Source organism: Aptenodytes patagonicus, chromosome W (assembly GCF_965638725.1).
Source record: "Aptenodytes patagonicus chromosome W, bAptPat1.pri.cur, whole genome shotgun sequence".
Lineage (NCBI taxonomy): Eukaryota > Metazoa > Chordata > Aves > Sphenisciformes > Spheniscidae > Aptenodytes > Aptenodytes patagonicus.
In genome coordinates, this window is record NC_134981.1 from 38,070,217 (window position 1) to 38,093,878 (window position 23,662).

The following is a 23,662-nucleotide window of genomic DNA, read 5'->3' on the forward strand; positions in this document are numbered from 1 at the left end:
TCAGCACATTTATCATTCTCATGAGCCAATAATTATTGGTGCACAACAGCAATAATCCTTAATAAGACCAAAAGTTCCATGCAGCAGAGTAAACTGTCTCAACCACTGTCTAGCAGCAAATAGAAAACAGAAAAACAAAGGCATCGTTGACTAAGCTCTCCTTCCGGTTTCTAGCAGCCAGCAGTTTAAATGTATTTATTGAAGAACAGGCATTCTTTAAAGAAGAAACACTAAAGTTGAGGTCCCCATCATAAATAAAACAGATTTTATTTTCCCCCCTCCAGAGGCAATTGCATAGGAGAACAAAAACCAATTTCCTTCATGCTTGATAACATTTCTCAAAGACTGGGATTACAAGCAGCAAAAATCGTCTTCAGAATCTTGATTGGGTCCAATATGCATCAATGGACAACTTTACTGTAATTAACACTCTTTTCAGGAAAGATATCTAGCTTCTCTTACCAGTTGAGAGAGAAAAAGGCCCTGTACAAGTCAGTGAGGAAGGCCTCTAGTCATTCTAGATGAGGCAAAGGAGCCCCAGATCCTTACCATAAATAAAGGTATCCTCCATACCATCAGCATACACAGAGGGCACATCCCTCATCACCAGTAGATCAGAAAAATCAGTGATTATTAATCAGTCATCTTCCCTTTTAAAAAAGGATGGGAAGGGGAACTAAGAAGATGTGGTTCTCTGCCAATAGAGACAGGATTAAGAGAAATGGCAGCGATTACTGCAAATCATACAGCAGTGCCATGTCTGCATGCAGCAATCAGTGACTACTGTCACTAAAGTCAAGCTCTCTGGGGCCCAGCACTGACAAACTATCTCCAGCAGACATTGTTTAATATCCAAAGCTTCCTAGAACCTACTAAAGGAACAGGCAAGCTTAGTCCAACTTCTTAAGCCTTTAAGATAGACTTCCTTGCTGGTATTTAATATGCTCAAGCAGAAAAACAAGAGAGAATATATCCTGGGAATGGATCATGGTTCAGGTACGACAGAAGAGGAAGGCTGATAAACCACTAAAATTGTCCTGGGAAAGGAACAAAGTCAAAGATGCAAAAAGTTGCAGTTACATACTAGAAAATGATTTCATTATGCTTTACATCCTCAAGCACTGAACAAAAGGGAGGGGGACAGCGCAAAAGAAAGTTTGTTTTTTCATATTTTACTTCTATAAAATGTATGAAAACATTGTTTCAAGTGACACTTCCCAGGAAAATAAAAAACTCAACCAAAAACAGAGTTCCTCAGTGAGTGACTAAAGAAAGTGCTTCTTATTAAGGTGGCAGAAAAGAGGACCAATGCATTACTCAGCTTTGCCATTAAGTAAACATAACATAAGGTAATCAATTCCTCAGTGAAAACACCACAGCTTCCCCACTTCTGTCTCTTACTGTGGTGAGGGGCAAACTGAAGTAACAGAGCAGGCAGATAACTAGGCAGCTAAGGGCTACACAGACCTTTGACACCAGTTTCTGAACTAGCATGAAGGGTCAGAATGGACCACTCTATAGGACTAGAACTGAATCCACAAGTATCAGTTGGTTAAGGTTATGCATCTGCACATCATCAAATCACCGTATCAAACACAACAGACTTCAGAAACGCAAACATGGTGTAGTATGAGTACAGAGTAATTATGCTGGGTGTATAGAACTAGAATGGACAACACAGCAGATACAAGGGAAGTAGCCACAAGTCACACTCGGGAAACAAGTTAAAGGCTGTGAAGGTGTTTCGTTCTACAAAGCAAAACCACTACTCAAGTCCTGTTACTTCCTTTGCTCACAACTCATTGTGACCTGTGCTTCTGTTACCAGTTTCAGGATGTAAACTAGAGAAACAGAAGTACCAAGTATAACTATTATTTCTACTTTCTCTAAAGAAAATTTTCTCAATTACAACTTGTAAATTTCCCAAGTCTATACACTTAGTATAACACAATTCTTCTATAATTATAGTCTTCCCAAAGGGTTAGTTACAGAGGTGACGCTTGTCACTAAACTGAAGACAGGAAAAAAACCCCACAACAAACCAATTGTCTATGTCCCGCTTTGAGAAATACCAAGGCAAAAAAAGTTTTCACTCAGTAAAAATAGTGTATTCACATACCACTAAGTAACTATGATAGGCAGAAGATTCTGTTGATAGGATATGACAACCAAAAAGAGAATAAACTACACCAAGGTGTCAAAGTTAGTTAAAAAAACTGCAGGAGAGGGGAAAGAGAAAAGTAAGGTATACAAGTAGGAAATACTTCATTACCAATACAGCAGCTTTCTCTTTAAAAAAAGAAACATTTTTATCCTCTTAAGTTTAGACAAGTGGTATATTTCAATACATTGTGCCAAAATTAACTACACCAACATTTGCATGCCTGTTCCAAGAAAAAAAACCTGACCTCTTGAATAGAAACCTGTTTAAACTAAAAAAAAAAAAACCACAAAAAACCCACAGAAAAAAAAACAAGACACAAACCCAAAAAACCCACCACACAACCCACACCACACACACCAAAAAGAAAAAACCCACAAAACAAAACACACAGACACCAACCCACCCACCCCCCACCCCCCAAAAAAAACACCCCAAAACACCCCACACACCACCTTTGGCCAAAAATTGTTAGATGCCACCTTATAAAAAATGTCTTTCCCTAAAGAAGTTAAACATGGACAAAATCTCAGCTTTATAAATATTTTTGCTTTAGAGTTTTAAATTGCAAATTACTTACTATAAGTAGTAGTGCAATTCAAAAATATTTTGAAGGAGGAATGTCTATATATAAGCTATGTTATAAATGTATGTGACATCACCAAGAGCAGTTGTGCTTATGAATTAATGCTACATAGTTTGTACAACCCTGTGGAAAATATTTAAAGAACTAAAATGAACCAAATAAAACTACAAATATTAGTTTTTAAATGTGTGATTATAAAGAAAAAAGTTTGACACAAAGTAAGCAAAACAGGTGCTTATTGAATATACTTCTACTGCTATAAAAGCAAGATCTGGTGATAAAAACATTTTTAACTAATTCTGAAATGCAGTCACTGCTGCCAGAGTACATTTAATATAAATGCAAACAAAACTTACTAGATTTTAAAACAATACCCTTGATGCTATGCACTGAGACAATACTCTGTAAATCAGTTTATTTTCCATGTAGCGGACAAATCCAGTCAGTGTAATTATTTTTCCTGCACATGAATAGTAAAAACAAAGTGCTTATTTTCCCCACAAGAAATGTGTTCACTGTGAGAATACTGGGTCTTGCAATACCCCACATAAAGCTTTCAATTTAGGTTAGTTCTAGAAATTTAGAACCAAAACATCAGGTTTTTTTGCCGTTAATAATGATGACTACACTACAAATAGCTAAAGAACAGTTATGTGTGGAAGAAGCAGAACAGTACAACAGATCAATTAAGGAAAAGAGTTTTAGTGCACTTTGCTCATTTTAGCCAACATGCTACATTGCCCTTTTTGCGTACAAAGTGGACTCAAGGATTTCCATTGTAAGAAAGAAATGACTTGGCAAGCAAAACACTGCGTCAAGCTGCCCTTTTTTCCTAATAGACTTGGACATATTAAGACAGAAGCTTTTCAAGACATTACACAATTCTTTTCGGTTTTATTATTAAATGAGGAAGTCTGATTTGTTACATTGTCACATTGCTAGTCAGAAATGCTGCAGTGATGAAGAAAGTCAATGCTTGGTCAACCCAAGTCCTCATTCTACAACATTTGTTTGCAAAGAAATTATAGTAATGTTCAACACAACATTCCTTGCTTTCTTCAGAGAGAAGTCCCATCATTCTTCCTCTAACGGGGTATGTTACTACATAAATTAGAAAATTTTTTTGCACAATACATCCCCAAACTTTCATGAGATCAAAACAAGCTTCTACAGATGTTACAGAAATCTTCACACATCATCATCATCTGATGTATCACTGCTGCTCGTCTCAGAATCCTCATTCTCCAGAGCAGGTTTGAAAGTGCTGTTTTTCCAGGGGCTAAATTTAAAATCATAGATGAGGCCATTTTTCAAAATGCCATTTTTCCGAAGGCCATTTTTTTGTAACTGAAATGAGAAAACAAGATGTATTCAGAGAAAGAAAAAGCTAAACACAACAATCTGTTGCATTTCAGCATTCTCTACATCATCTATGGGCTACATTAAAATAGGTCGTGCAGTGGATCTATATATACACACAAAGGAAAATTCACCTGGGCACCTTCACTTCTGGGCCAGCTACCTGCATCCAAGAGCCTCCAACTGTGCTAAACTAAGCTCCTGCAGTGAACAAGAGCTTACCCTCTTCTCACCCACTTCCTCAGACATCTTGCCCCAGTGATCCCTCCCACATGGTCTCTCCTGTGATGCAGTCCCTTTTTCCACAGTCTGCTGCAAACACCTGTGCTAAGAAGGGCAGGGTCTACAGTGAGGAAGGGACCCAGGAAGAGAAGCAGCAGGAAGGAATGGGTATCCCAGTCTGTCTACCTGATGCAGTTGGAAAGTCAAAGACAGTGGAGAGGAAGAAACAACTTATTCTATAAGAAAGGAATTACTGCATTTCCATACATAGTGCAGAAGCTGGGCAATAAGCCAAGCATTTAAGAGTTTAATATTCCAAATGCTCTAATTAGCACCTGTGTGACTAGACTTATGGAAATATCAAACGTTCAGATTTAACATTATGCAAGATTCTCCCTTCCAGCCCCTCTCTCACTGACCCCATCAGGTATATAAAAAACTAATAATAATAATAATAATAATAAAGTCTAGATTGCCTTTTCAGACTTTGTTACTAGTGAATTAAGCGTCCCTCAATTTCCAACAGAGAAAATTCAGATTTTGGAAAAGCCAAGGAAGCTGCATAAAAACCTTGAAAGAAAATTCCCTTTCTTCAGGCTAAGCTGAGGAGCTGGAAAGCCTGTGCAATTCTACTACCAGCAATGCTGAAACTACTCAGAACCACTCCCTTACCCTTCCCCTTGATATTTTGAGAATAGGCCTTACCTACGATAAGCACTGGTCCCCTATCTTTTTAAAGCAACTATTCTTCTGAAAGCACAAGGAGGCAAGAGAGGGGAAAGAAAAAGGGTGCTGAAATGGCAGCATCCCTAACCATCAAAATTACTGGAGATACCCTTCAAAAGGTAGGCATTTAGGGTAGCCACCTACAAGTTCATAATGGAACATTAACTTAGCATTACCTGTTCACTAATGACTTGGAATTCCCTCATCTCATCCTCTGTTAATGGAGCACATGTTTCATCATTTTCACTGTCTTCCTGCCAGCCCATCTCCTTTAACAACCTTTAAAATAAAAAGAACAACATTAAGGAATTTGCTACACACACTCAGACATTTCAAGCTCTGCCTACGTAGATGTGTAAGGGTCTGTAATAAAGGGATTAATCAGTCCATAATTTTTTTTAAACAAACTCTTACATAAAAGCAGGTTAAAAGCCTTACAAAAGATATATAAAGCACAGAAGTTGAGAAGTTCTCAGGTCCTTCACAGATGACCCTGTTTTATCACTACATGTTTAATTTCAAAGGTTGCAAAAATTAAACAGTAATACTTTATCTATAGAACACATTCTTAATTTCAAGCATATATCCACACCATCACTTGCACATACCAAGTATTACATTTCCTGCCATCAGGTTTCACATACAGAATAGACCCTGCTCTCTCTGCCAATCCAGTGAACATAAGGACACAAAAGCCAAATTTCTCATTATCTCACTTCAGGATCTTCATTACCAGCCTAAAAAAAGCTGACAGTTTTTCATATTCTGTTTCAATTGGATGGCTGCTCTCCAGGACTGCAGCAATAAAGAAAGCAAAAGAGAAAAGAATTTGGATCATATGCAAGTTCAGCTGTTGATGCACAGGATTTCTCTTAAAAGCATATCTGGTGTTGGGACTATAGACTTTACAGCCCATTAAGCTGCGACCTCCATCATCAATATATTTGTGTAAGAAGTTATCAAAGGCAAATGACTTTAGTACAATCAAGTAACCCTGGCTACACTATGATATTCATCATATTCCTAAAGTTCAAGCAGGAAGAAAGCAGAATCTAAGTAACTGTACCTTCATTTTAAGATAAGAAATCTCTGTCAGATGGAAAACAAAGAATGTATCTCCTTTGCATAACTGCTCTGGTGGAGCAGCAGTGTAGGAATGCTGGTGGTGTTCCTCCATGGGAACCAACATCAGAGATGGTTCCTCACCTCAGACCCACAGTATCTTCTGCATCAAGTTTGGAGATGGAGACAACACACATGGGAGAAGCTGCACTGATTGTCAGTGACAGAAGCACAATTCAGGATGCAATGGCCTCATACAGTTTCTTTTTTCTAGCACATGCTAATGTCAGAGCCAGGACAGGCTTCTTTGCAATTGAGTCTCACCTGATGGCAGATGCTGATATTCCAGCACAGACAGACTATACAACTAGGAGTGAGTTTTGGGATGAGAGGAGGAAAAGAAATGGAGACAGATTCCTCTCATGACTAAGTTTGAGATGTCCAAAGATGCAATAATAAAAGTGTTTTAGCTAGTGCCAAAAGTGGGACAGCAGTATCTGAGCAGGAAGAAAATGGTTTTAAGCGTGATGATGCTGTGAAAACACAGGTTATCTGAGGGTGAAGATACTGTGACATTTAACAATGAAGACAGTAAGTTCTCTAGCTACAAAGTTTTTGCAAAAGGATTAGCACCTTCTTCAGGCAAACCACACACCTGTTGACCTTAAATGTTAAAGGAGGTTAAAGCTATTTCACAAAAAATAAAGATGTTTCTAAAGTATATGCCAGAACTGACACAAGAAACTGACACTTATAGCTGAAGAACAGTGAATATACTAAAACGGGAAAGTTAGATGAACTCACAGTTGATGTCATGTGCCAGGTATTTAGCCAGATGTCAACAAGAAATGCCCTTCAACATGCACCAGATGTGTCACTGCAGGTGACCAATGACACCAATGACTGTTGTTAAAACCATAATAAAAGCCTAGAATTGGGGGGGGGGGGGGGCGGCAGGACACGAGAGCACTACTGAGATTGGTTCAAACACTACAGAGGATGTAATTTTCATTTCCATTATTGTTCTGTTAACTTTTTTAAACAAACTGGACAATGTGACAGCCAGGAACAGCAAAATCCTCAGGAAGCAGCAGAAATAATATGCAAGTCATCCAAAACTTCTCTCTTTTAAGAGAATATGTGCATTTGTGTACACATATAGAAAAAGACTTGCCATTATGCAATGCCAAAAGCAGTTCAATGATAGTTATATTTTTAGCAACAGTAATTGGAGTCAGAAAATTTTACTGCAAGCAAGCTGTTAACAGTATTATGTATGGTAAAGTGAATAGTTACATAGCTCCTGTTAACGTAAATAAAATTTAGGGCAATAACTAATTAATTTTTAAGCAATATCATCTAAAGTTAGCAGGACCACTGTCCCTTTAAAGCAACATTAGGCTTCTAGAATGGTTAAAAGTGTGAACTACGTAAAAAAGTTAAGCTTCAGATTAGCAAACTTGACACCAACAGGATGAGTACATAATCACTGCATGTTGGAAACTCCCCCAGCAGAAAGGAAGCCCAAGATATATTTTGTACAAGATATGCCTATTTAGTTATTAGGTATGCACAAGCATCCTGTGAGTTAAGCTGGTCACTTCAAGTCCAATTTACAACAAAAAGTCTTACCATAACATCTGTCTACACGCGTGCAGAGGTCTCAGCCAAAGGGCTGGTACAGTACAGAGACACAGCATCTCTGGGATACCACAAGGAAAGATGCTTGCCCAGAAACCCTATGAAGGCCAAAGTCATTTGAATTGACAAATGAGAGTTAGATTTGACTCCTATCTTCTAGTCAAAAATATTCATCAGCAGCCTCTAGCGGCCAAAGATTTCTGTCTCCATAGCCAATGGTGGAAAAAACAAAGGAACAGAGCAGGGTGCATTTCACTTTTCATACTCATGAGGGATAAGAGGTCATGAAAGTTTCCTCTGCAGGTACTACAAAAGGAAAAGTTCTCTAGTCCAATGTATACATAGAATCTATCACTAAAAAAATTATCTAATCTATCACTACATTTCTGTAGTTGCCAGAAACAGTAAGAATTTAACAGAGCTCATGACAAGCTCACCTCCAGACTGAGTTGTGATTTCCCAGCAGTATCATTCTCAATCTCTACCAGTTGCTACTGCAGTTACTATTATGAGACACTAGAATTGTTTCAATCCTTTTTTGAAGTTACTTTCTCCCTTTCCAGTGCACTGTCTTCTGATATCACTGACAGCGTCAACTAGTCAGCTACAGAAATAATTAATTTCTTTAACAACGAGGAAAAACTCACTGAAGTTTTACATAAGATGCAGCATTTAAAGTATTATTAATACAAATAGCAATTACATGCATTGTTTTTCCTAGACATACAGACCAAAATCAGAGGGGATGAAGTCACTGTAGTTTGCTTTATTTCTTTATAATGAAATACATCAAATTTTTCGTAAAGCAAGTTTAAGATGTCAGTACACAAGTCTAGTAGAAACAAAGTATATTCCATGTTAAATTAGTACATGTCTAAAAGTTAGTCAGATTCTGACTTCTGAACTAGTAAGAATTTAAGACATGCTCACTTACCATGAAGGAACACTCTTTCTATTATAATAAAGTACATACCTATGCTCTGCCTCAAGTGAGCTTGAAAGAACATCTGCCCGAGGGAAAGTTGAAGATCGAATGATCTGTTGAGATGTAACTGAAGCATTGCCATTCTCTTGCGGAATTTCATTTTCAAAGTTTCGGTTTATATCTCTCTCATGATGAGGACTGTTGCTGTTATGCAAGTTAAAGGACTCATCATCCTGTTAAAAATAATTATATATTACAAAGTTTAAAAGTAAATTCCATTCACAAGTAAATGTCCGCAAACGCTGCAATTCAGTGATTCTGTTTAATTTAAATTAAGTTTAAATGGAGATGCTCTATACTACTTCGGGGGTAATTCTGTTCGTACTTCTAGAGTTTGCAATACCTGGATACTACAGAAATCTTAAGTTATGCCACTGATCAAGTAATGTAGAAAGCAACTCCCATGCTCAGCCTCAAACTTTTTTCTACAAAGTTTCAAACATATAGAAATAAGGAGTTTGAATTTTAAGATAAGTATGAAAGGCAGCTTAAATAACTTCTCTGTTGAACTAACAAACAAGGTTCCTAATTAAATATCAGAGCCATGCGTGTCAGGAGAAGTTTGAAAGCAAAAGAGTTCTCAAGTTTGCTTAGTTTAAACTTACCTCAACCAGCAAATTCATCTGCCACAAGTTCAAAAGATTGGATACTGCTCTTTAAATTCAGACAACAGCTTCCCCTACACACATGCAGACATCACAAAGCTTCTCAGGCTGTTACAGCAACTGTAACTAACAAGCCATGAAATAAGAACTAGGAAGAAAGTTTATTTAGAAAGCAGACTGTTCAAGTTCACTATCCTGGTTTCAGCAGGGATAGAGTTAATTTCCTTCCTAGTAGCTGGTACAGTGCTGTGTTTTGTATTTTGGATTTAGGATGAGAACAATGTTGATAACACACCAATGTTTTAGTTGTTGCTAGGTAGTGCTTACACTAGTCAAGGACTTTTCAGCTTCCCATGCTCTACCGACTGAGAAGGCTGGAGGTGCACAAGAAGCTGGGAGGGGGGCACAGCCAAACTGGCCAAAGGGACATTCCATACCATGTGATGTCATGCTCAGTACATAAACTGGGGAAAGCTGGCGGGAGGGGGGCCGCTGCTCGGGGACTGGCTGGGCATCAGTCGGTGGGTGGTGACCAATTGCATTGTGCATCATTTGCTTTGTATATTATTATTATCATTATTACATTATTATTGTTTTCATTATTTTATTTCAATTATTAAACTGTTTTTATCTCAACCCACGAGTTTTTCTCACTTCTACTCTTCCAATTCTCTCCCCCATCCCACCAGAGGGCAGGGGGGAGCACGGAGTGAGCGAGCAGCTGTGTGGTGCTCAGTTGCTGACTGAGGTTAAACCACGACATTCACTCAAATATTAAAAGCTCTTTAATCCTATAAACCAGAGATGTTTCTTTTAATTCTACTCATTCAGCAACTTGTAATTCTTATTTAGCCATGAGCCAAATAGCCTCAGAAGTCTTACCAACTGCAAAACCAAAGAGGAGAGTATGAACATTATCTAGCTAACACCCTTTTGACAACAAAATCCCTAAACTTGGCATATAACAGCTTTATCCATAGCAGGAGGCAATCGCTTAATCAGCCAGTTCTGCACTTGTACAAAATCATACTTCAGAGTCCACGATCAAGACCATCATCATCATTCCCCTCCCACTCAGCGTTGTCTGCCTCCAGAAATTTTAGAATGCTCAGCAAGACTTTCTTAAGAACAAGTACCCCACTAAACATATATTCACCTGTTAAATCATACGCCTGACGAATGCATCTCATTATCAAAGAAAATACATAAAAAAGTTAAACAATTTTAATATATTAGGGCAAAATAGCTTCTTCCAAGCATGATTCAGCTGCTGATCACAATTTGCCTCATTATTTCAGAGGTGAAATCTGTTACTGCAGGCCTTAAAATTCCATCAACAGGATCATGTCATAGAAGTCTGTTGCGCGGTTATCTCCCTATCCACTCAGTTGCAAACCATGTTTCCTACTGATGATCATTAAAATGAATGCTGGAAGTAGGACAACTATTAGTTACATGATTTGTTTAACATCTTTTCACACCTGTTAGTGAAACAGCAAGGGCATGGAAGAGGACACATGCACTTACCAACAAATACTCCAGGCTGTGTTACATATACCTGTCCAAGGACATTACAATTTTCACTACTAAAAACCTCCCCTCCCCCCCTCAAATACACTGCTTCTGAAAATCAGCTGTGTACAATGGTGTGGGGATAGGCAGCCTGACGACAAGCATTGCGGAGTTTGACCTTGACGACCGAGCCTTGTGTCCGTGAGAAGAGAACAAGTAAGAAGAAACTGCTGTGTACCGAACCTTGTGTCCGTGAGAAGAGAACAAGAAGAAACTGCTGTGTACCGAGCCTTGTGTCCGTGAGAAGAGAACAACAAGTAAGAAGAAACTGCTGTGTTTATAGAAGACTAGCCTATGTGCTTGTGTCTAGATGCGCGTGATCAAAAGGCTGTACCCTATCAGTAAGCTGCTGATAGTGCACGAACACTTGAGTTTTGTATAAGAGGAGAGCTTAATGTATAATAAAGGTCTTTGGTTGCCTCCGGCCAGAGTCCGTGCCATTAATCCCCACACAATGGGACAACAAAGTGCATTTGACATAAGTATCATGAAGATATTAAGAACTCAAGACAATTTCAGGAACAGAAGTTCCCACCAAATTAATGTTCAGAATTCTGAAGCTCGAGACAGTGTTTCCCAAGATCTTTTTAATCTTAAATCAAAATTTCGTGTATTTCTTAAACACATGAACAGCATTACCCCCAACACCCATCTCAGGGTGCTCAACCATAAAATGCCTAATGGAAATATGCAGACCTTTCCCAACTGACACATACAGCTAAGTTGTACAGTCCCATTACAGCAAATTTTATTTTGCCTGAAATAGGAACAGGGTCAGAAAAGTCAATCTTTTATGAGAAATGCACACTGGCACTGTTTCTTTTTTCATGCCTCTGAATCTGAATAACCCTTCCTCAAAACCACTCATTTTATTTGTCTGGCTGATTCGTGATTTGTGCCTTTCTTTGTTTACACTTTAAACCACTCATTTACAGCAAACATCAGCTTTTAATCACCTCATCCTGAATAATACATTACTTATCTTCACTTGGACTACGTATGATAACTATGCTTATGGCTTGTTGGTGGCTGGTAGCACTGACACAAATATTCTCAGGTGCCAGCTAAGCACTGCATAAACTGATCCAGATTGAAAGAAAACTGACACATAATATTATACACAGTATAGGCCTCCAAGTTCTCAATTAGGAAGTAAAACCAGGGTTTTTATATATGCATAAATCAAACCACTGCCCTATGACTAGACCAAGAATAGAGAACTTCTGGCTATCTAAACACTCTAATTAGAAAGGAAATGGTTTGAGAAGCAGAACCAAGTTTTTCCATTAGCAACAATAAAAATAATAAATAACTCTGGCACATCTGTCTAACATGTATGAGCAGATACTGCAGAAAGAAAAAAAGAAACTACTAAGAAGTACTGGAGAAAGAGTAATACTTGGAGCAAATTTTTAAAATTCATCAAAAGGTAATTCCTTTCCTTCATTTAGAGACCAAGACCATGACTTAACAGCTGTTTACAGCCAAATAAAAAAGTAGTTTATGTTCAGTCTGAGAACTGTTACTGCTGGATCTACGATAGGTATGAACAAAACTACCTTCTCTTGCCCAGCATGATTCTCGTCTTCACGTTCCTCTTCCACTTTATCTTGTTTCAATGCTTTCAAAAATTCACTCTTCTTATCAGTCCGCATTCTTGTCAATTTTGTTAAACGAGGCTGACCAACTTTGTCAATAGGGGATGACGAATTCGACCGATTACACTAATGTAGGGGGGGTCAGAAAAAAGAAAGAATATTAGAAGTTTATTCATTTAGAAAGCTTTGAATGAAAGACAGACTCACAGGCACCTGTAGTTTCAGGTTTCATGTATATCCACAGTCAAAAGCAGAGGGAAGATATTTGTATTTCAGTATATATAGTTCTTACATGTAACCCCAGAGATGGAGGTTTATGAAGCCCTGCTAACAAACAGTGGACCTTCTGAAGTATATCACGCTATTAGCAGTTTTGAAGTTTAAACCTACCAGGTTATACTTCCTAATGCACCATTTTTACTCCAAATCAAACTTACAAAGCAAATATTGCAGTACTTAAAGGCCAGTGATGTACCTTCTGTATTTCTCTCCCACACTATCTTCCACAAAAATAAATTAAATTTTTAACTTTAATATAGTTCTGCATAAAACTTACTGATCCAGTTATCCAACCAAACAAATTTAAAATTTGATAAAAACTACAGACATTGCTTTACCTCTTTCACTGAATTCTGTGATACAGTAAATGCCTTGGCAGTTGATTTGAAAGGACTGAAATTGCCAATACCATATGCAGATTCATGAGAAAATGGATTCCCAAGTTTATTTTCTTTTGCTTGGCTTTTCCACTGTGTAGACTAAACAAAAATTTAAAGAGTCATTAACTACAATAGGATTATTTTCAGGAATATTTAGAAAAATGATTAAGCAAAAGCAAATCATAACTACAAACATAATTTAGAGCAAATACCTGTTTTATTGTGGAAAAGAGACTGTTTATGAGCAATTTATCTTCTCTCACAAATACTGTTTACCACTTTTTATAGAGAGTTAAATTTACAAACAATTGAGACCCTCATATTTGAGGTATTAAGAATCAAAATATGAGTCTTCAACAGCTGAAAGTAGTGTTTTTAATGTAGTATGTTAAGAGAGTTAAGAACAGCTCCATCAGAGATGCTCTCAGGAGCACAGAAAAATTCCTGAAACAAAATCAAAAGATGAACATGGAAAGTTGCATATGGAGAGGGACCAGAATGACACTAAACACATCTATATCAATAATTGGGATAAATTCTGGAGGTACTTTTATGCCAACTATAGCTCTCCACTAGGTATCTATTCTTCTGTTAAAAACCATATATACAAAAGGCATTGCTATTCTGTAAGTTAAAAACATCCTTTTCACTCTCCCTTGGACAACTCTTGCACTTCTCAGAAAAGGTAAATGAGAAAGAGAGATCCAATTACAGTATAGTTTAAAAAGAAAAATGAGAAAAAGTGTTTCCGTTCACTTTCGGGGTGTTCTGCACTTAGCAAGATTTGAAAGCATAATACTCTAGGAACAGTACTCTCAGGGGTGAAATAAGCACATTCAGAATTAGAGCATGATTTTTTTCAGCATGTTGTTCATGCCACCAGTATCCAAGACTCACCTTTGCGGGTGGAGTAGCAGGTTTAGGGACTAATCCTTTATAAACATTTGTGCCAGTTCCATTCTTTACTGGCTGTGAATGAAGACTTCCTACTACAGGGAATCCAGATATCTGCAGTTCTTTTGTACTGCCCTTTTTAATGACAAGCATTCTTGGAGATCTAGATTTAGGATTCAAAGGGTACTCTGGGGGGAAAAAAAAAGTGTGTGTGTATGTGTGTGTATATATATATATATGCATGTGTATACATTCTTAAGTTCCTAGTTCATAGGGTACTGGATAGCCATATGGTCCAGAGCACATAGGCATAAATCAGGAGCTTGGTCCAGTATTAGTTCCACAAATAACACACTGTACAAACCTGGATAAACACAAGTTCTGTTCCATTTTCCACAACCACCTTTTACAAAATATTTCACTTGGCAATGCAGGAATTTTACTTTCGGAAAATAAAGATATCCTTCAGTCAAAGAAGCTAGCTACACAGTTCTTGTTTGCAAATCTAAAATCCAAATACTATTAGTTGTTAATAGTTACCTAAACTTCAAAAGAGATTATGGTTTTCATATTTACCTTTAAGGTTACTAAAGAATAATTACTCATATTTATTAACAACTCATTTTAGAGCCAAATGTTCCACACCAAGGATCTATAAAGATGAGAGAAGAGACGCATACTACTGTAGACCATGGTAACGACCAGTTTCTCTATCACTATGCCTCAGATGGGCATAATAGAACATCTGAAGCTTACACCATTTCCAGGTTCAAGAGAGCACTTATTGAAGACATACAGTCAGCTGTCATACTCACTAAGTAACTGACATATCAGTTTGAAAGAACACCTATTAAAAACATTCTAAAGTTTTCAAAAAGTGAACACCACTAATTATTTTTTTTGCACATGCATTCCAATGCTGCATTAACAACCTTTTCCAAGATTATCTCCTCTCTCTGCAAGCATTTCTACTTCACAAGCAGAGTCACCATAACCTACATTTAAAAAAAACCTATCTTAAAAGCATAAGTGATTTTAGCTTTGTTAAGCAGGCAGATGTTACAAAGCATTTGCGATAACTGTATACTTAGCTCTCATTAAACTTTATGAAAAGACTTTTCATAATACTCGCATGCTCCCATCTCACATACACAAGGTAAAATGGAATCTAACAGAAGTATACGTTTTTAACAGTCATTAAAAGGGGATGGTAACATTCCTCTTGTCCTGAATATTAAGTTTCCTTTAATAGGGAATAAGAATAGCCTTAATTCCAGTTTTTCAATTACAAAACAAGGCTTGCAACAGCAGAGCTGTAATAAAGTAAGATACCAAGCTGTAAGCTGTAACAAGCCGCTGCACTGTAGCTTACAGATCTATGTAGCTAACAGACCTGTTCCTTCCTTTGCTTGTGAAGAGCGATACCTAGAAAGCCTGGAAAACTTGCCCTCCTTCAGATCAAATCGAGCCACATCATGCAGCAGCCATAGTGCTGCAAAGGTTGTAAAACACTCAAGTTGCTATATAGTTTTCCACAACTTGGTTAGTAAAATTTAGCTATTGTTACTCTTTTATTGAAAGATAACTATATTTCCTGACTTTCACGTGAAAGCTGCTGAATACACAAAAATGGAAAGCAGTCCAATTGTTTAGGCTCCTGCAAAAGTTCTTCGCAATTAGATATTTATGTTGAGGGGTTGGCCTACACCTAGTGTTACCTAAGAATGCAAAACATACTGGGGAAGTATGAAAAAAAGAATCAGCAAATTAAAGTACCTTTTTAAATGAGCAACAAGTTTCAGACCTCAGTATTAACAACAGTTTAAGTTATAGCTTTTATGTTTAATTAAACTTATTTCCTCAAAGAGAAAGGTTCTTATTTTGAACAAGTTGTTTACTTTAAAACCTCTGCAGTTGTACTGGTTTTGGCTGGGATAGAGTTAACTTTCTTCAGAGTAGCTAGTGTGGGGCTATGTTTTGGACTTGTGCTGAAAACAGTGTTGATAATACAGGGATGTTTTTGTTATTGCTGAGCAGTGCTTACACAGAGTCAAGGTCTTTTCTGCTCCTCACACTACCCCACCAGAATCATAGAATCATTAAGGTTGGAAAAGACCTCTAAGATCATCAAGTCCAACCGTCAACCCAACACCACCATGCCCACTAAACCATGTCCCTAAGCGCCGCATCTACACGTCTTTTAAATACCTCCAGGGATGGGGACTCCACCACTTCCCTGGGCAGCCTGTTCCAATGTTTAACCACTCTTTCAGTAAAGAAATTTTTCCTCACGTCCAATCTAAACCTCCCCTGGTGCAACTTGAGGCCATTTCCTCTCGTCCTATCGCTAGTTACTTGGGAGAAGAGACCGACACCCACCTCGCTACAACCTCCTTTCAGGTAGTTGTAGAGAGCGATGAGGTCTCCCCTCAGCCTCCTCTTCTCCAGGCTAAACAACCCCAGTTCCCTCAGCCGCTCCTCATAAGACTTGTTCTCCAGACCCCTCACCAGCCTCGTTGCCCTTCTCTGGACACACTCCAGCACCTCAACGTCTTTCTTGTAGTGAGGGGCCCAAAACTGAACACAGTATTCGAGGTGCGGCCTCACCAGGGCCGAGTAGAGGGGCACGATCACTTCCCTACTCCTGCTGGCCACACTATTTCTGATACAGGCCAGGATGCCATTGGCCTTCTTGGCCGCCCGGGCACACTGCCGGCTCATGTTCAGCCAGCTGTCAACCAGCACCCCCAGGTCCTTTTCTGACAGGCAGCTTTCCAGCCACTCTTCCCCAAGCCTGTAGCGTTGCACCTACCAGCGAGTAGGCTGGGGGTGCACAAGAAGTTGGGAGGGGACACAGCTGGGACAGCTGACCCCAACTGACCAAAGGGATATTCCATACCATATGACGTCATGCTCAGCAATAAAAAGCTGGGGGAAGAAGAAGGAAACGGGAGATGTTTGGAGTGATGGCGTTTGTCTTCCCAAGTAACCGTTACGCATGATGGAGCTCTGCTTTCCTGGAGATGGCTGAACACCTGCCTGCCCATGGGAAGTAGTGAATGAATTCCTTGTTTTGCTTTGCTTGCGTGTGCGGCTTTTGCTTTGCCTATTAAACTGTCTTTATCTCAACCCACGAGTTTTCTCACTTTTACCCTTCCGATTCTCTCCCCCATCCCACCGGGGGGGAATGAGCGAGCGGCTGTGTGGTGCTTAGTTGCCGGCTGGGGTTAAACCACAACAGCAGTCTAAAGTTGCCACCTTCTTAGAGTGAACAATTCATTACTTAAAGCCCACAGAACTGTAAAGCAGTAGCCAAATTTATCAGGTGGAGATGAGAAAACAAACCCAGACTACAGTTCAGTTAAAGGCCCACTCTCAGGATTGGCTTTCTTACAAGTAATTCATAAACACAACCAACAGCTTAAGACATTTGCTTCCAGGAAGAGACCTTAAATTTCTGCAAACTAACCTGCTCTTCCCAGCCCTCCTAGGTTTCTCTCCAAGATCTTCCAACAGCTCCAATCAGTCAGGAGCATTCTTTTACGAAGTCTTCAGCTAGCAATCACATCACTAGTTTAGGTGACCCACCTTCATCGCATTTCCTCTTGGGAGATAAATTCTTGACATCTTTTCAAAAAGACGTATACTTGTTCTTGGAAAGAATCCTAGTTGTGGCTGCATCTATAGACCAACAGATTGATATCCAAATAGAAGTGTCACCTCTCTAACAAAAAGATACTTACATTGTAATAATATTGAAGTTTCCTCAATTTCAATCTATATCTTTGTAATATTCTAAAAAAATTCCTATGTTTCAAATAAAACAACTTCAGATCTCTGCTACATTTTTATATTTAGAAACATCAGAAATACTCACCCCACACACCTGCAGCTAAAGACTTATTCTGGTTTGGTGTTCTCTCGTATTCAGGATTCAAAGATGGCTGAAAGGAAAATTTATCATTATTAAAAATAAAATGTAATAAGTAGTCTTGAATTGTGGGACCAATGAAATAAAGAATCACAATAATATCGGAAGTATGACCTCTGCTGTCAAAGATTTTTAAATGGAGACAGACTAGACACTTCCCCCTGCAACCCAAATAGATCAACGCTCACTTGTTTCTCTTCTCCAACAAAACATCTCAAGCAGCAGTCAATACCATTATATGAACTGTCCAGAGAAAGCAAAACACAGTGATGTATGGTTCTACAAAGAGGAAGCTCACCCTTGTCCTTATATCCTACAATTTTTGGTTGAAGCATGGGACCTCAAACGGCCAGTGGCAGAAAGATCATTTTGTCAGTACTTCGGATTTCCAGTAAGGTGTAGAATTTAATACATGCCACAGTAAACTGTGGTAAGATATTATGAAATAAACTTAGAACCCAATTATAGTTTCACTTAAACACTTAAGTGACAATAATAAAACCATAATGATAAAAACTGGATATAAAAAGAGAAACAAGTTAGTGGACAAATGACTAATACCCTCTTACCTATGGGAAGGGTGATCCCTTATATGATGATCTGTAACTGGTGAAATCTCATGAAGTATCTTGTAATGGACAAAATGGCACTTGCAGAAACAATGAAACCTTGTTTATTATAATTACAATTAACTTACAAAATCTTCAGCCTCAAACTGTTTGGGTACTTCCTTGTCTTCCTTTTTCCCAGTTTCATTATCAGATACATTGTTTTCATGCAGTCCTTGGCCTTTTCCACAGTGGAAAGTGCTGGTACGAGTGCGGGAACCTCCGCCATGGTATCCCCCACGATAGTTTGTATTTTCTGTACCATTTCTGCCTTGTGAACGCCAACCATTCTTCTCTTTTCTCCCAAAATGCCCTTCGATTTTTAAATTTTAAAGAAATGTAATTACTAACAGTTTTGAAAGAACATTCTACTTTTGCAAAATTGGTAGAGGAGTTAAGCAAGCAGCTCTATACTCTGGGATGTGATAGCATAGCAAAGTTTTCATTCACATAAGCCGCAGGGAAGAATCTCACAAAACAGTGCCAAAGAAAGAGGATAGTAGTCCAACATTAAGAAGTCAAACCCCTTTTCTGGCTGCTCATTTATATGTTGTTGGCTAGAGAATTAACTTGACCTTCTTCTTAAGAGAGAAATACACCTGGAATCACACTACTTTAACCAACCCTTAGTCATCACATCGTCTCCCAGAAGATCTGTCTTTTCATTACCTCTATTCTACTACAGAACACAGCATTTGGCATAGGACAGTATTATCATCAGACTTTTTTTCTAGCCAGAGTGCTACAAAGCAATGATGTAAATGTATTTAAAGTGTTCCATGAAAGCTAAATTATACCTCCATTAGGCCATCCAATGTTAGGATCAAACCCATCTGAAGAGTTGTGTCTTCTGCGATTTGCTTCATAATGATTCTCTGTCCACGAAAAATTTTCAGAATGTTTCTCAAAGTTCAGTGATGACTGTAAAGGAGCACAAGTGGTAGACCTGAGATATCTGATCAATAACAAAACTGAATTATCAGAACTGTAATACGTACATTACTCGTGGTATATACAATCCATTTTTAAAAGGACTATGAATGGCAGACAATACAGCAGTTCTCAAGTATGCATATGTTCAGAGTTATGTCATCATCTCCCATGCTAGCAGAAGCTATATCTTCTGCTCCAGGACACTGAAACAGTGCTGAGGACCATGCCTGTGACACAAAGTAAAAAACCCAAGGGTTTATTTTGGTTTGGCAGCAGAACAGAGCACAAGTGACGTGTGGAAGAGGAGGAAAAATAAAAAAGTTAACAAAGGATATGAGATCACAGTTTGGAAGGCAGGAAAGAAGTCTGGGATCTTAATTTGGGTGGTTAGAGACTACACGTGTATTGCATAGAAAGCAAGGAGTTGCTTCCACCAGAGGCAGCTGTACCCAAAAAAGGCCCAGTTTATTAGCCTTGTCATTATAACTTAATAAAGCAAATGCAACTAGTTATGAAATACAAGTAAAACCTAGAGTCAAAAGTGTACAGATTCACAAATATACTTCAAATTATCAGCTTATAAGTAGGCATTGTAGAAATTTTAAAGTAGTAAATCTTTAATATACCAGTAGGAAGTACTTTATAAACCAAAACCTTATGTTGAGAATAGCATTCAGAAATCAAAACATATCCTGACTAGAACTCATACCTAAGGGGATTAAACCAAAAAAAAATCATGTCTTACAGCAGCTGTCTTCCCTATTACTTCTATCTGGCTTTACTATTTTAACACTATAACATTTCTTTCACTGTTACACCTTAAAAATTCAAGAATAAATTTTCATTCTGCAAAAGCAGTGCTTCGCCTTACTGTTGTACATGCCACACATATCCCAGTGAGTGATAGCAGAGCTGTGTTGCCCAGCACCTCCCTGCCACACAGCTAACCTTTGATGCAGATGAAGCAAAGCCCCCTTCCCTCCAGCACATACCGTGCACATATATGTCCACTGTATTGCACATGTACAAGAGATCCAACACTTCCCAGGGCCATAATAGCTACAAATGCATAAATGCACAGCTATATGGAAATGTACTATGTGAGCAAAGTAAGCTTAGTGATTCCAGGGAGTATCAACTTTACTGCACCAAAAGTATCAACTTTGCTGCTTGAAGCTCACTCCCTCTCCAGATTGAGTAACATTCAGGAAAAAAAGAAGTATAGCAGTAACGGTGCATGTTTGAAAATGAAAGCCCCAAGTTTATTTCAACAGTTCACTATCCATTAATGTCTAAACAAGCCATATTAATATTTAAAGTACTCCACTGGTCAAAGTGAGTAGAAAGAAGAAAAAAAAAAAAAAAGGAAGTCACATTAATAGGTTTAACTACTTTGGAAAATATGTTGAAGAAAATTATTTCCTTCTCCCCACCACCACAAGACAATCACACAAAAAATGACACCTAAGTTCTACTGACAATGCCCCAGCAGAGCTCAAGGTGCTGTTCAAAATCCACTCCTTAAAATTCAAATTCAAGTAAGCAATAGATATGTATTTCCAAACTGTATAGAAGTCAAATGAAAAGGGATATCCCTCTCAATTTGAGACCTAGGAAGTGAATTATTTCCTTGACAGACTTGGAGAGAAAAAACAGAAAACCACAAGAAATTATCAAAAGATCTAAGTAGTTGACAAATTATCATAATGAATCTCAATATTTAAGCAAAAAATAATTCCTTATAAACAAACTTTGAATAAGCTGCCAAAAATTTCCAAAAGCTCCAGATCTGTTGATCATAAATGAAATTTTAGAAGATAGCTTCATGTGTTCATTTACATACAACAAATTTCTAATGTTGCCTTTGGAGTTTAACTTACCTTTTTTTTTTTGTATGAACTTTGAAGAACAATCACATTTTCACAAACTATAACTGGCAGCACTTTATATACAGTGTTTGAGTTGTAATTGATATAATGCATCTAAAGTCTCTAAATTGCGTGCAAAGATCATGCAGTTTGCATTTTCCCCACATGATGGAGGTATCGGTCTATCAAGCCTCTTGTGGCAAAGATGACAGTAAACTTTGTAATCAACAGGAATTCTACTGGCAATTTCTGGAAGTTGAGAAATTATCTGACTTGATTCAGACAGCCAAGAAAGCAAGCAACACAGATTTTTGTAGCGTAAGAAGTCTTATTGCTTAACATGAAGTAACAGTAAGCTTGCAAAAACTACTGAGTTTACCAGTCTATCTGCAATCTCCCCATACACATTTTACAGCGATCCTTTCTGAAAAGTTTCGTCCATATCCCAAGATGGCTTCACTATTCACAACACACTCCCATTTCCACCCACTCAACTGCAATACTGCACTGATGCAAATATATTAGTTCCAGACCTGAACTAAAGCTACTGAGCAATGGATACCCAGCTATCTAGGTAGACTTTGCTATATAAGTGACAGGGAGATTATATAAAAGCTTATCCCTAAGAGGAAATCATCAGCAATAGATGAGATGGATTTCGGTCAAGCTGTAATCTGTATCAGTCACATTAAAAACAAACAAACAAAAAAAAACCCCACCACACTCATTCACAATCCCAGCTTCCTGGCATCAGGTTTTTCTAATGCTAGCCTTTACCTATGTAAGGGAAAGCCTCAGCTACCCAGGATTGAGGGGGAAACCAAACTCATAAAGATGCAATTCTTAAAAGTGCCTCTTTCAGGGAAATAAAAACTGACCGAGCAGAGTTCAGTTTCTCCTTCTCAAGTCTAAATGTTGTTGATACCATAGCCTCATTCCAGCTCCATTCTGCATGAAACATGAGACACCTTGCCTTCCTCACCCCATTCTTCCTCTTCATCTCCATCCCTCTTACCTGCTCTTCTCTTCAGCTGCTTTGTTGAGATATGGGAAGCAGAAATAAACATCTGTTCTAGGAAATGGAGGGGACAGGGAGCAGGGGGGCACAACATTTGAGACCTGTCTTGTAGAGGAATGACAGGATAAGCCTTATTCCGTAAACTAGGAATTACTACACATTGGGTAGGACCAAAAAGACTTTTCAAGTGTTTAATATCCAAATGTTCTCTATATCACAAAATGCTGATTATTGAGGGAGGAGGTAACGCGAGGAAATAAGCTGCATTTCAAACAATGAAGCACAAAGACTACAATGGAGAAAGCATACTACAGAGGTTTTGGAAGAGATGAAAGAAAGTCTATCTAAACTCCTTGAGGCAAAGATTCATGGAAGAGAACAGGATCCACAACATATGCTTGCAATGAAATTTCCCATAATTCAGGAACGAGGTGACAAATACAACCCACACCCCAGATATATTTGAGTAGTACTGGGGTAGTGCTGGAACTTATTTTTATCCTGCTATATCGACACTAAGTATGCAGGTAAAGCTCTTGCAGCAGATTCTTGAAATATGTGGAGAAAGATTGCTTTGCAATTGTGACACCATATTAAACTAAGATCTGATTACTTTTCTGACTGAAAATGTATTTAAATTGGAAAAAGCAGATCAAAAGAGTTGAATATCTCAGAAATCAAGTAGAATGAAAACAGATCGCAGGAACCATCCTGGAACAGATAGGCCTGATGTTCCCAGAAGAGCAACTGACAGTTGCTGATAGACTATACTAAACAAAGAAGCTAGCTAGATCAGTGTAGAAGAAAGATGAATATAGCAATATAATAAATAAGGACATTCAATGACCTGACTTAAAAAATGTATGTGTGTACATGTGTACGTGTAGACACATATAAGTAAAGCAATGGGAACACAACTAATACTGACTGTGCATTTAACAATAGCACAAGCCTATTTCCCTAAGTTTATAAAGGCTAAACATTTTCCATGGACATGAAAGACAGCAAGAAACTTACATAAATACATTAAAGCAAGGCAATGCCACTCATAGCTGCAGATATGGATACTGCATTCAAAAAATTATAATGAAGACAACAGGTCTACAAATAGGGAAACAAAACAGATGACAGGAGTTTGAAATTTCCAGTGCTGCCTCTGCTTCTGCATTCACACAAATTAAAAAAGAGTAGAAGGATAGGCCAGAAAAAAGAGAAACATTTAGACATATTATAG

The 23,662-nt window shown here is 38.1% G+C and overlaps 1 protein-coding gene across 7 annotated transcripts in view; it reads right to left on the reverse strand.

The window, feature by feature from the left end:
• Positions 1 to 3,145: 3,145 nt before the first annotated feature.
• Positions 3,146 to 23,662, reverse strand: part of LOC143171979 (vasculin-like) — a 43,301-nt gene continuing 22,784 nt past the window's right edge. For 4 of the 7 annotated variants that reach the window (XM_076361163.1, XM_076361165.1, XM_076361166.1 and 1 more), the window contains 9 exons: positions 19,407 to 19,530; positions 18,699 to 18,922; positions 17,948 to 18,014; positions 14,074 to 14,258; positions 13,135 to 13,275; positions 12,479 to 12,643; positions 8,731 to 8,915; positions 5,231 to 5,333; positions 3,146 to 4,094 (listed from right to left, as the gene is read on the reverse strand). In XM_076361163.1, the coding sequence (XP_076217278.1) occupies positions 3,936 to 4,094; positions 5,231 to 5,333; positions 8,731 to 8,915; positions 12,479 to 12,643; positions 13,135 to 13,275; positions 14,074 to 14,258; positions 17,948 to 18,014; positions 18,699 to 18,922; positions 19,407 to 19,530 (1,353 nt within the window). In that variant the 3' untranslated portion in view covers positions 3,146 to 3,935. Of the gene's footprint in view, positions 4,095 to 5,230; positions 5,334 to 8,730; positions 8,916 to 12,478; positions 12,644 to 13,134; positions 13,276 to 14,073; positions 14,259 to 17,539; positions 17,695 to 17,947; positions 18,015 to 18,570; positions 18,640 to 18,698; positions 18,923 to 19,406; positions 19,531 to 23,662 lie in introns of those variants that run through there. The other 3 variants (XM_076361168.1, XM_076361170.1, XM_076361169.1) reach the window with 3 other exon arrangements.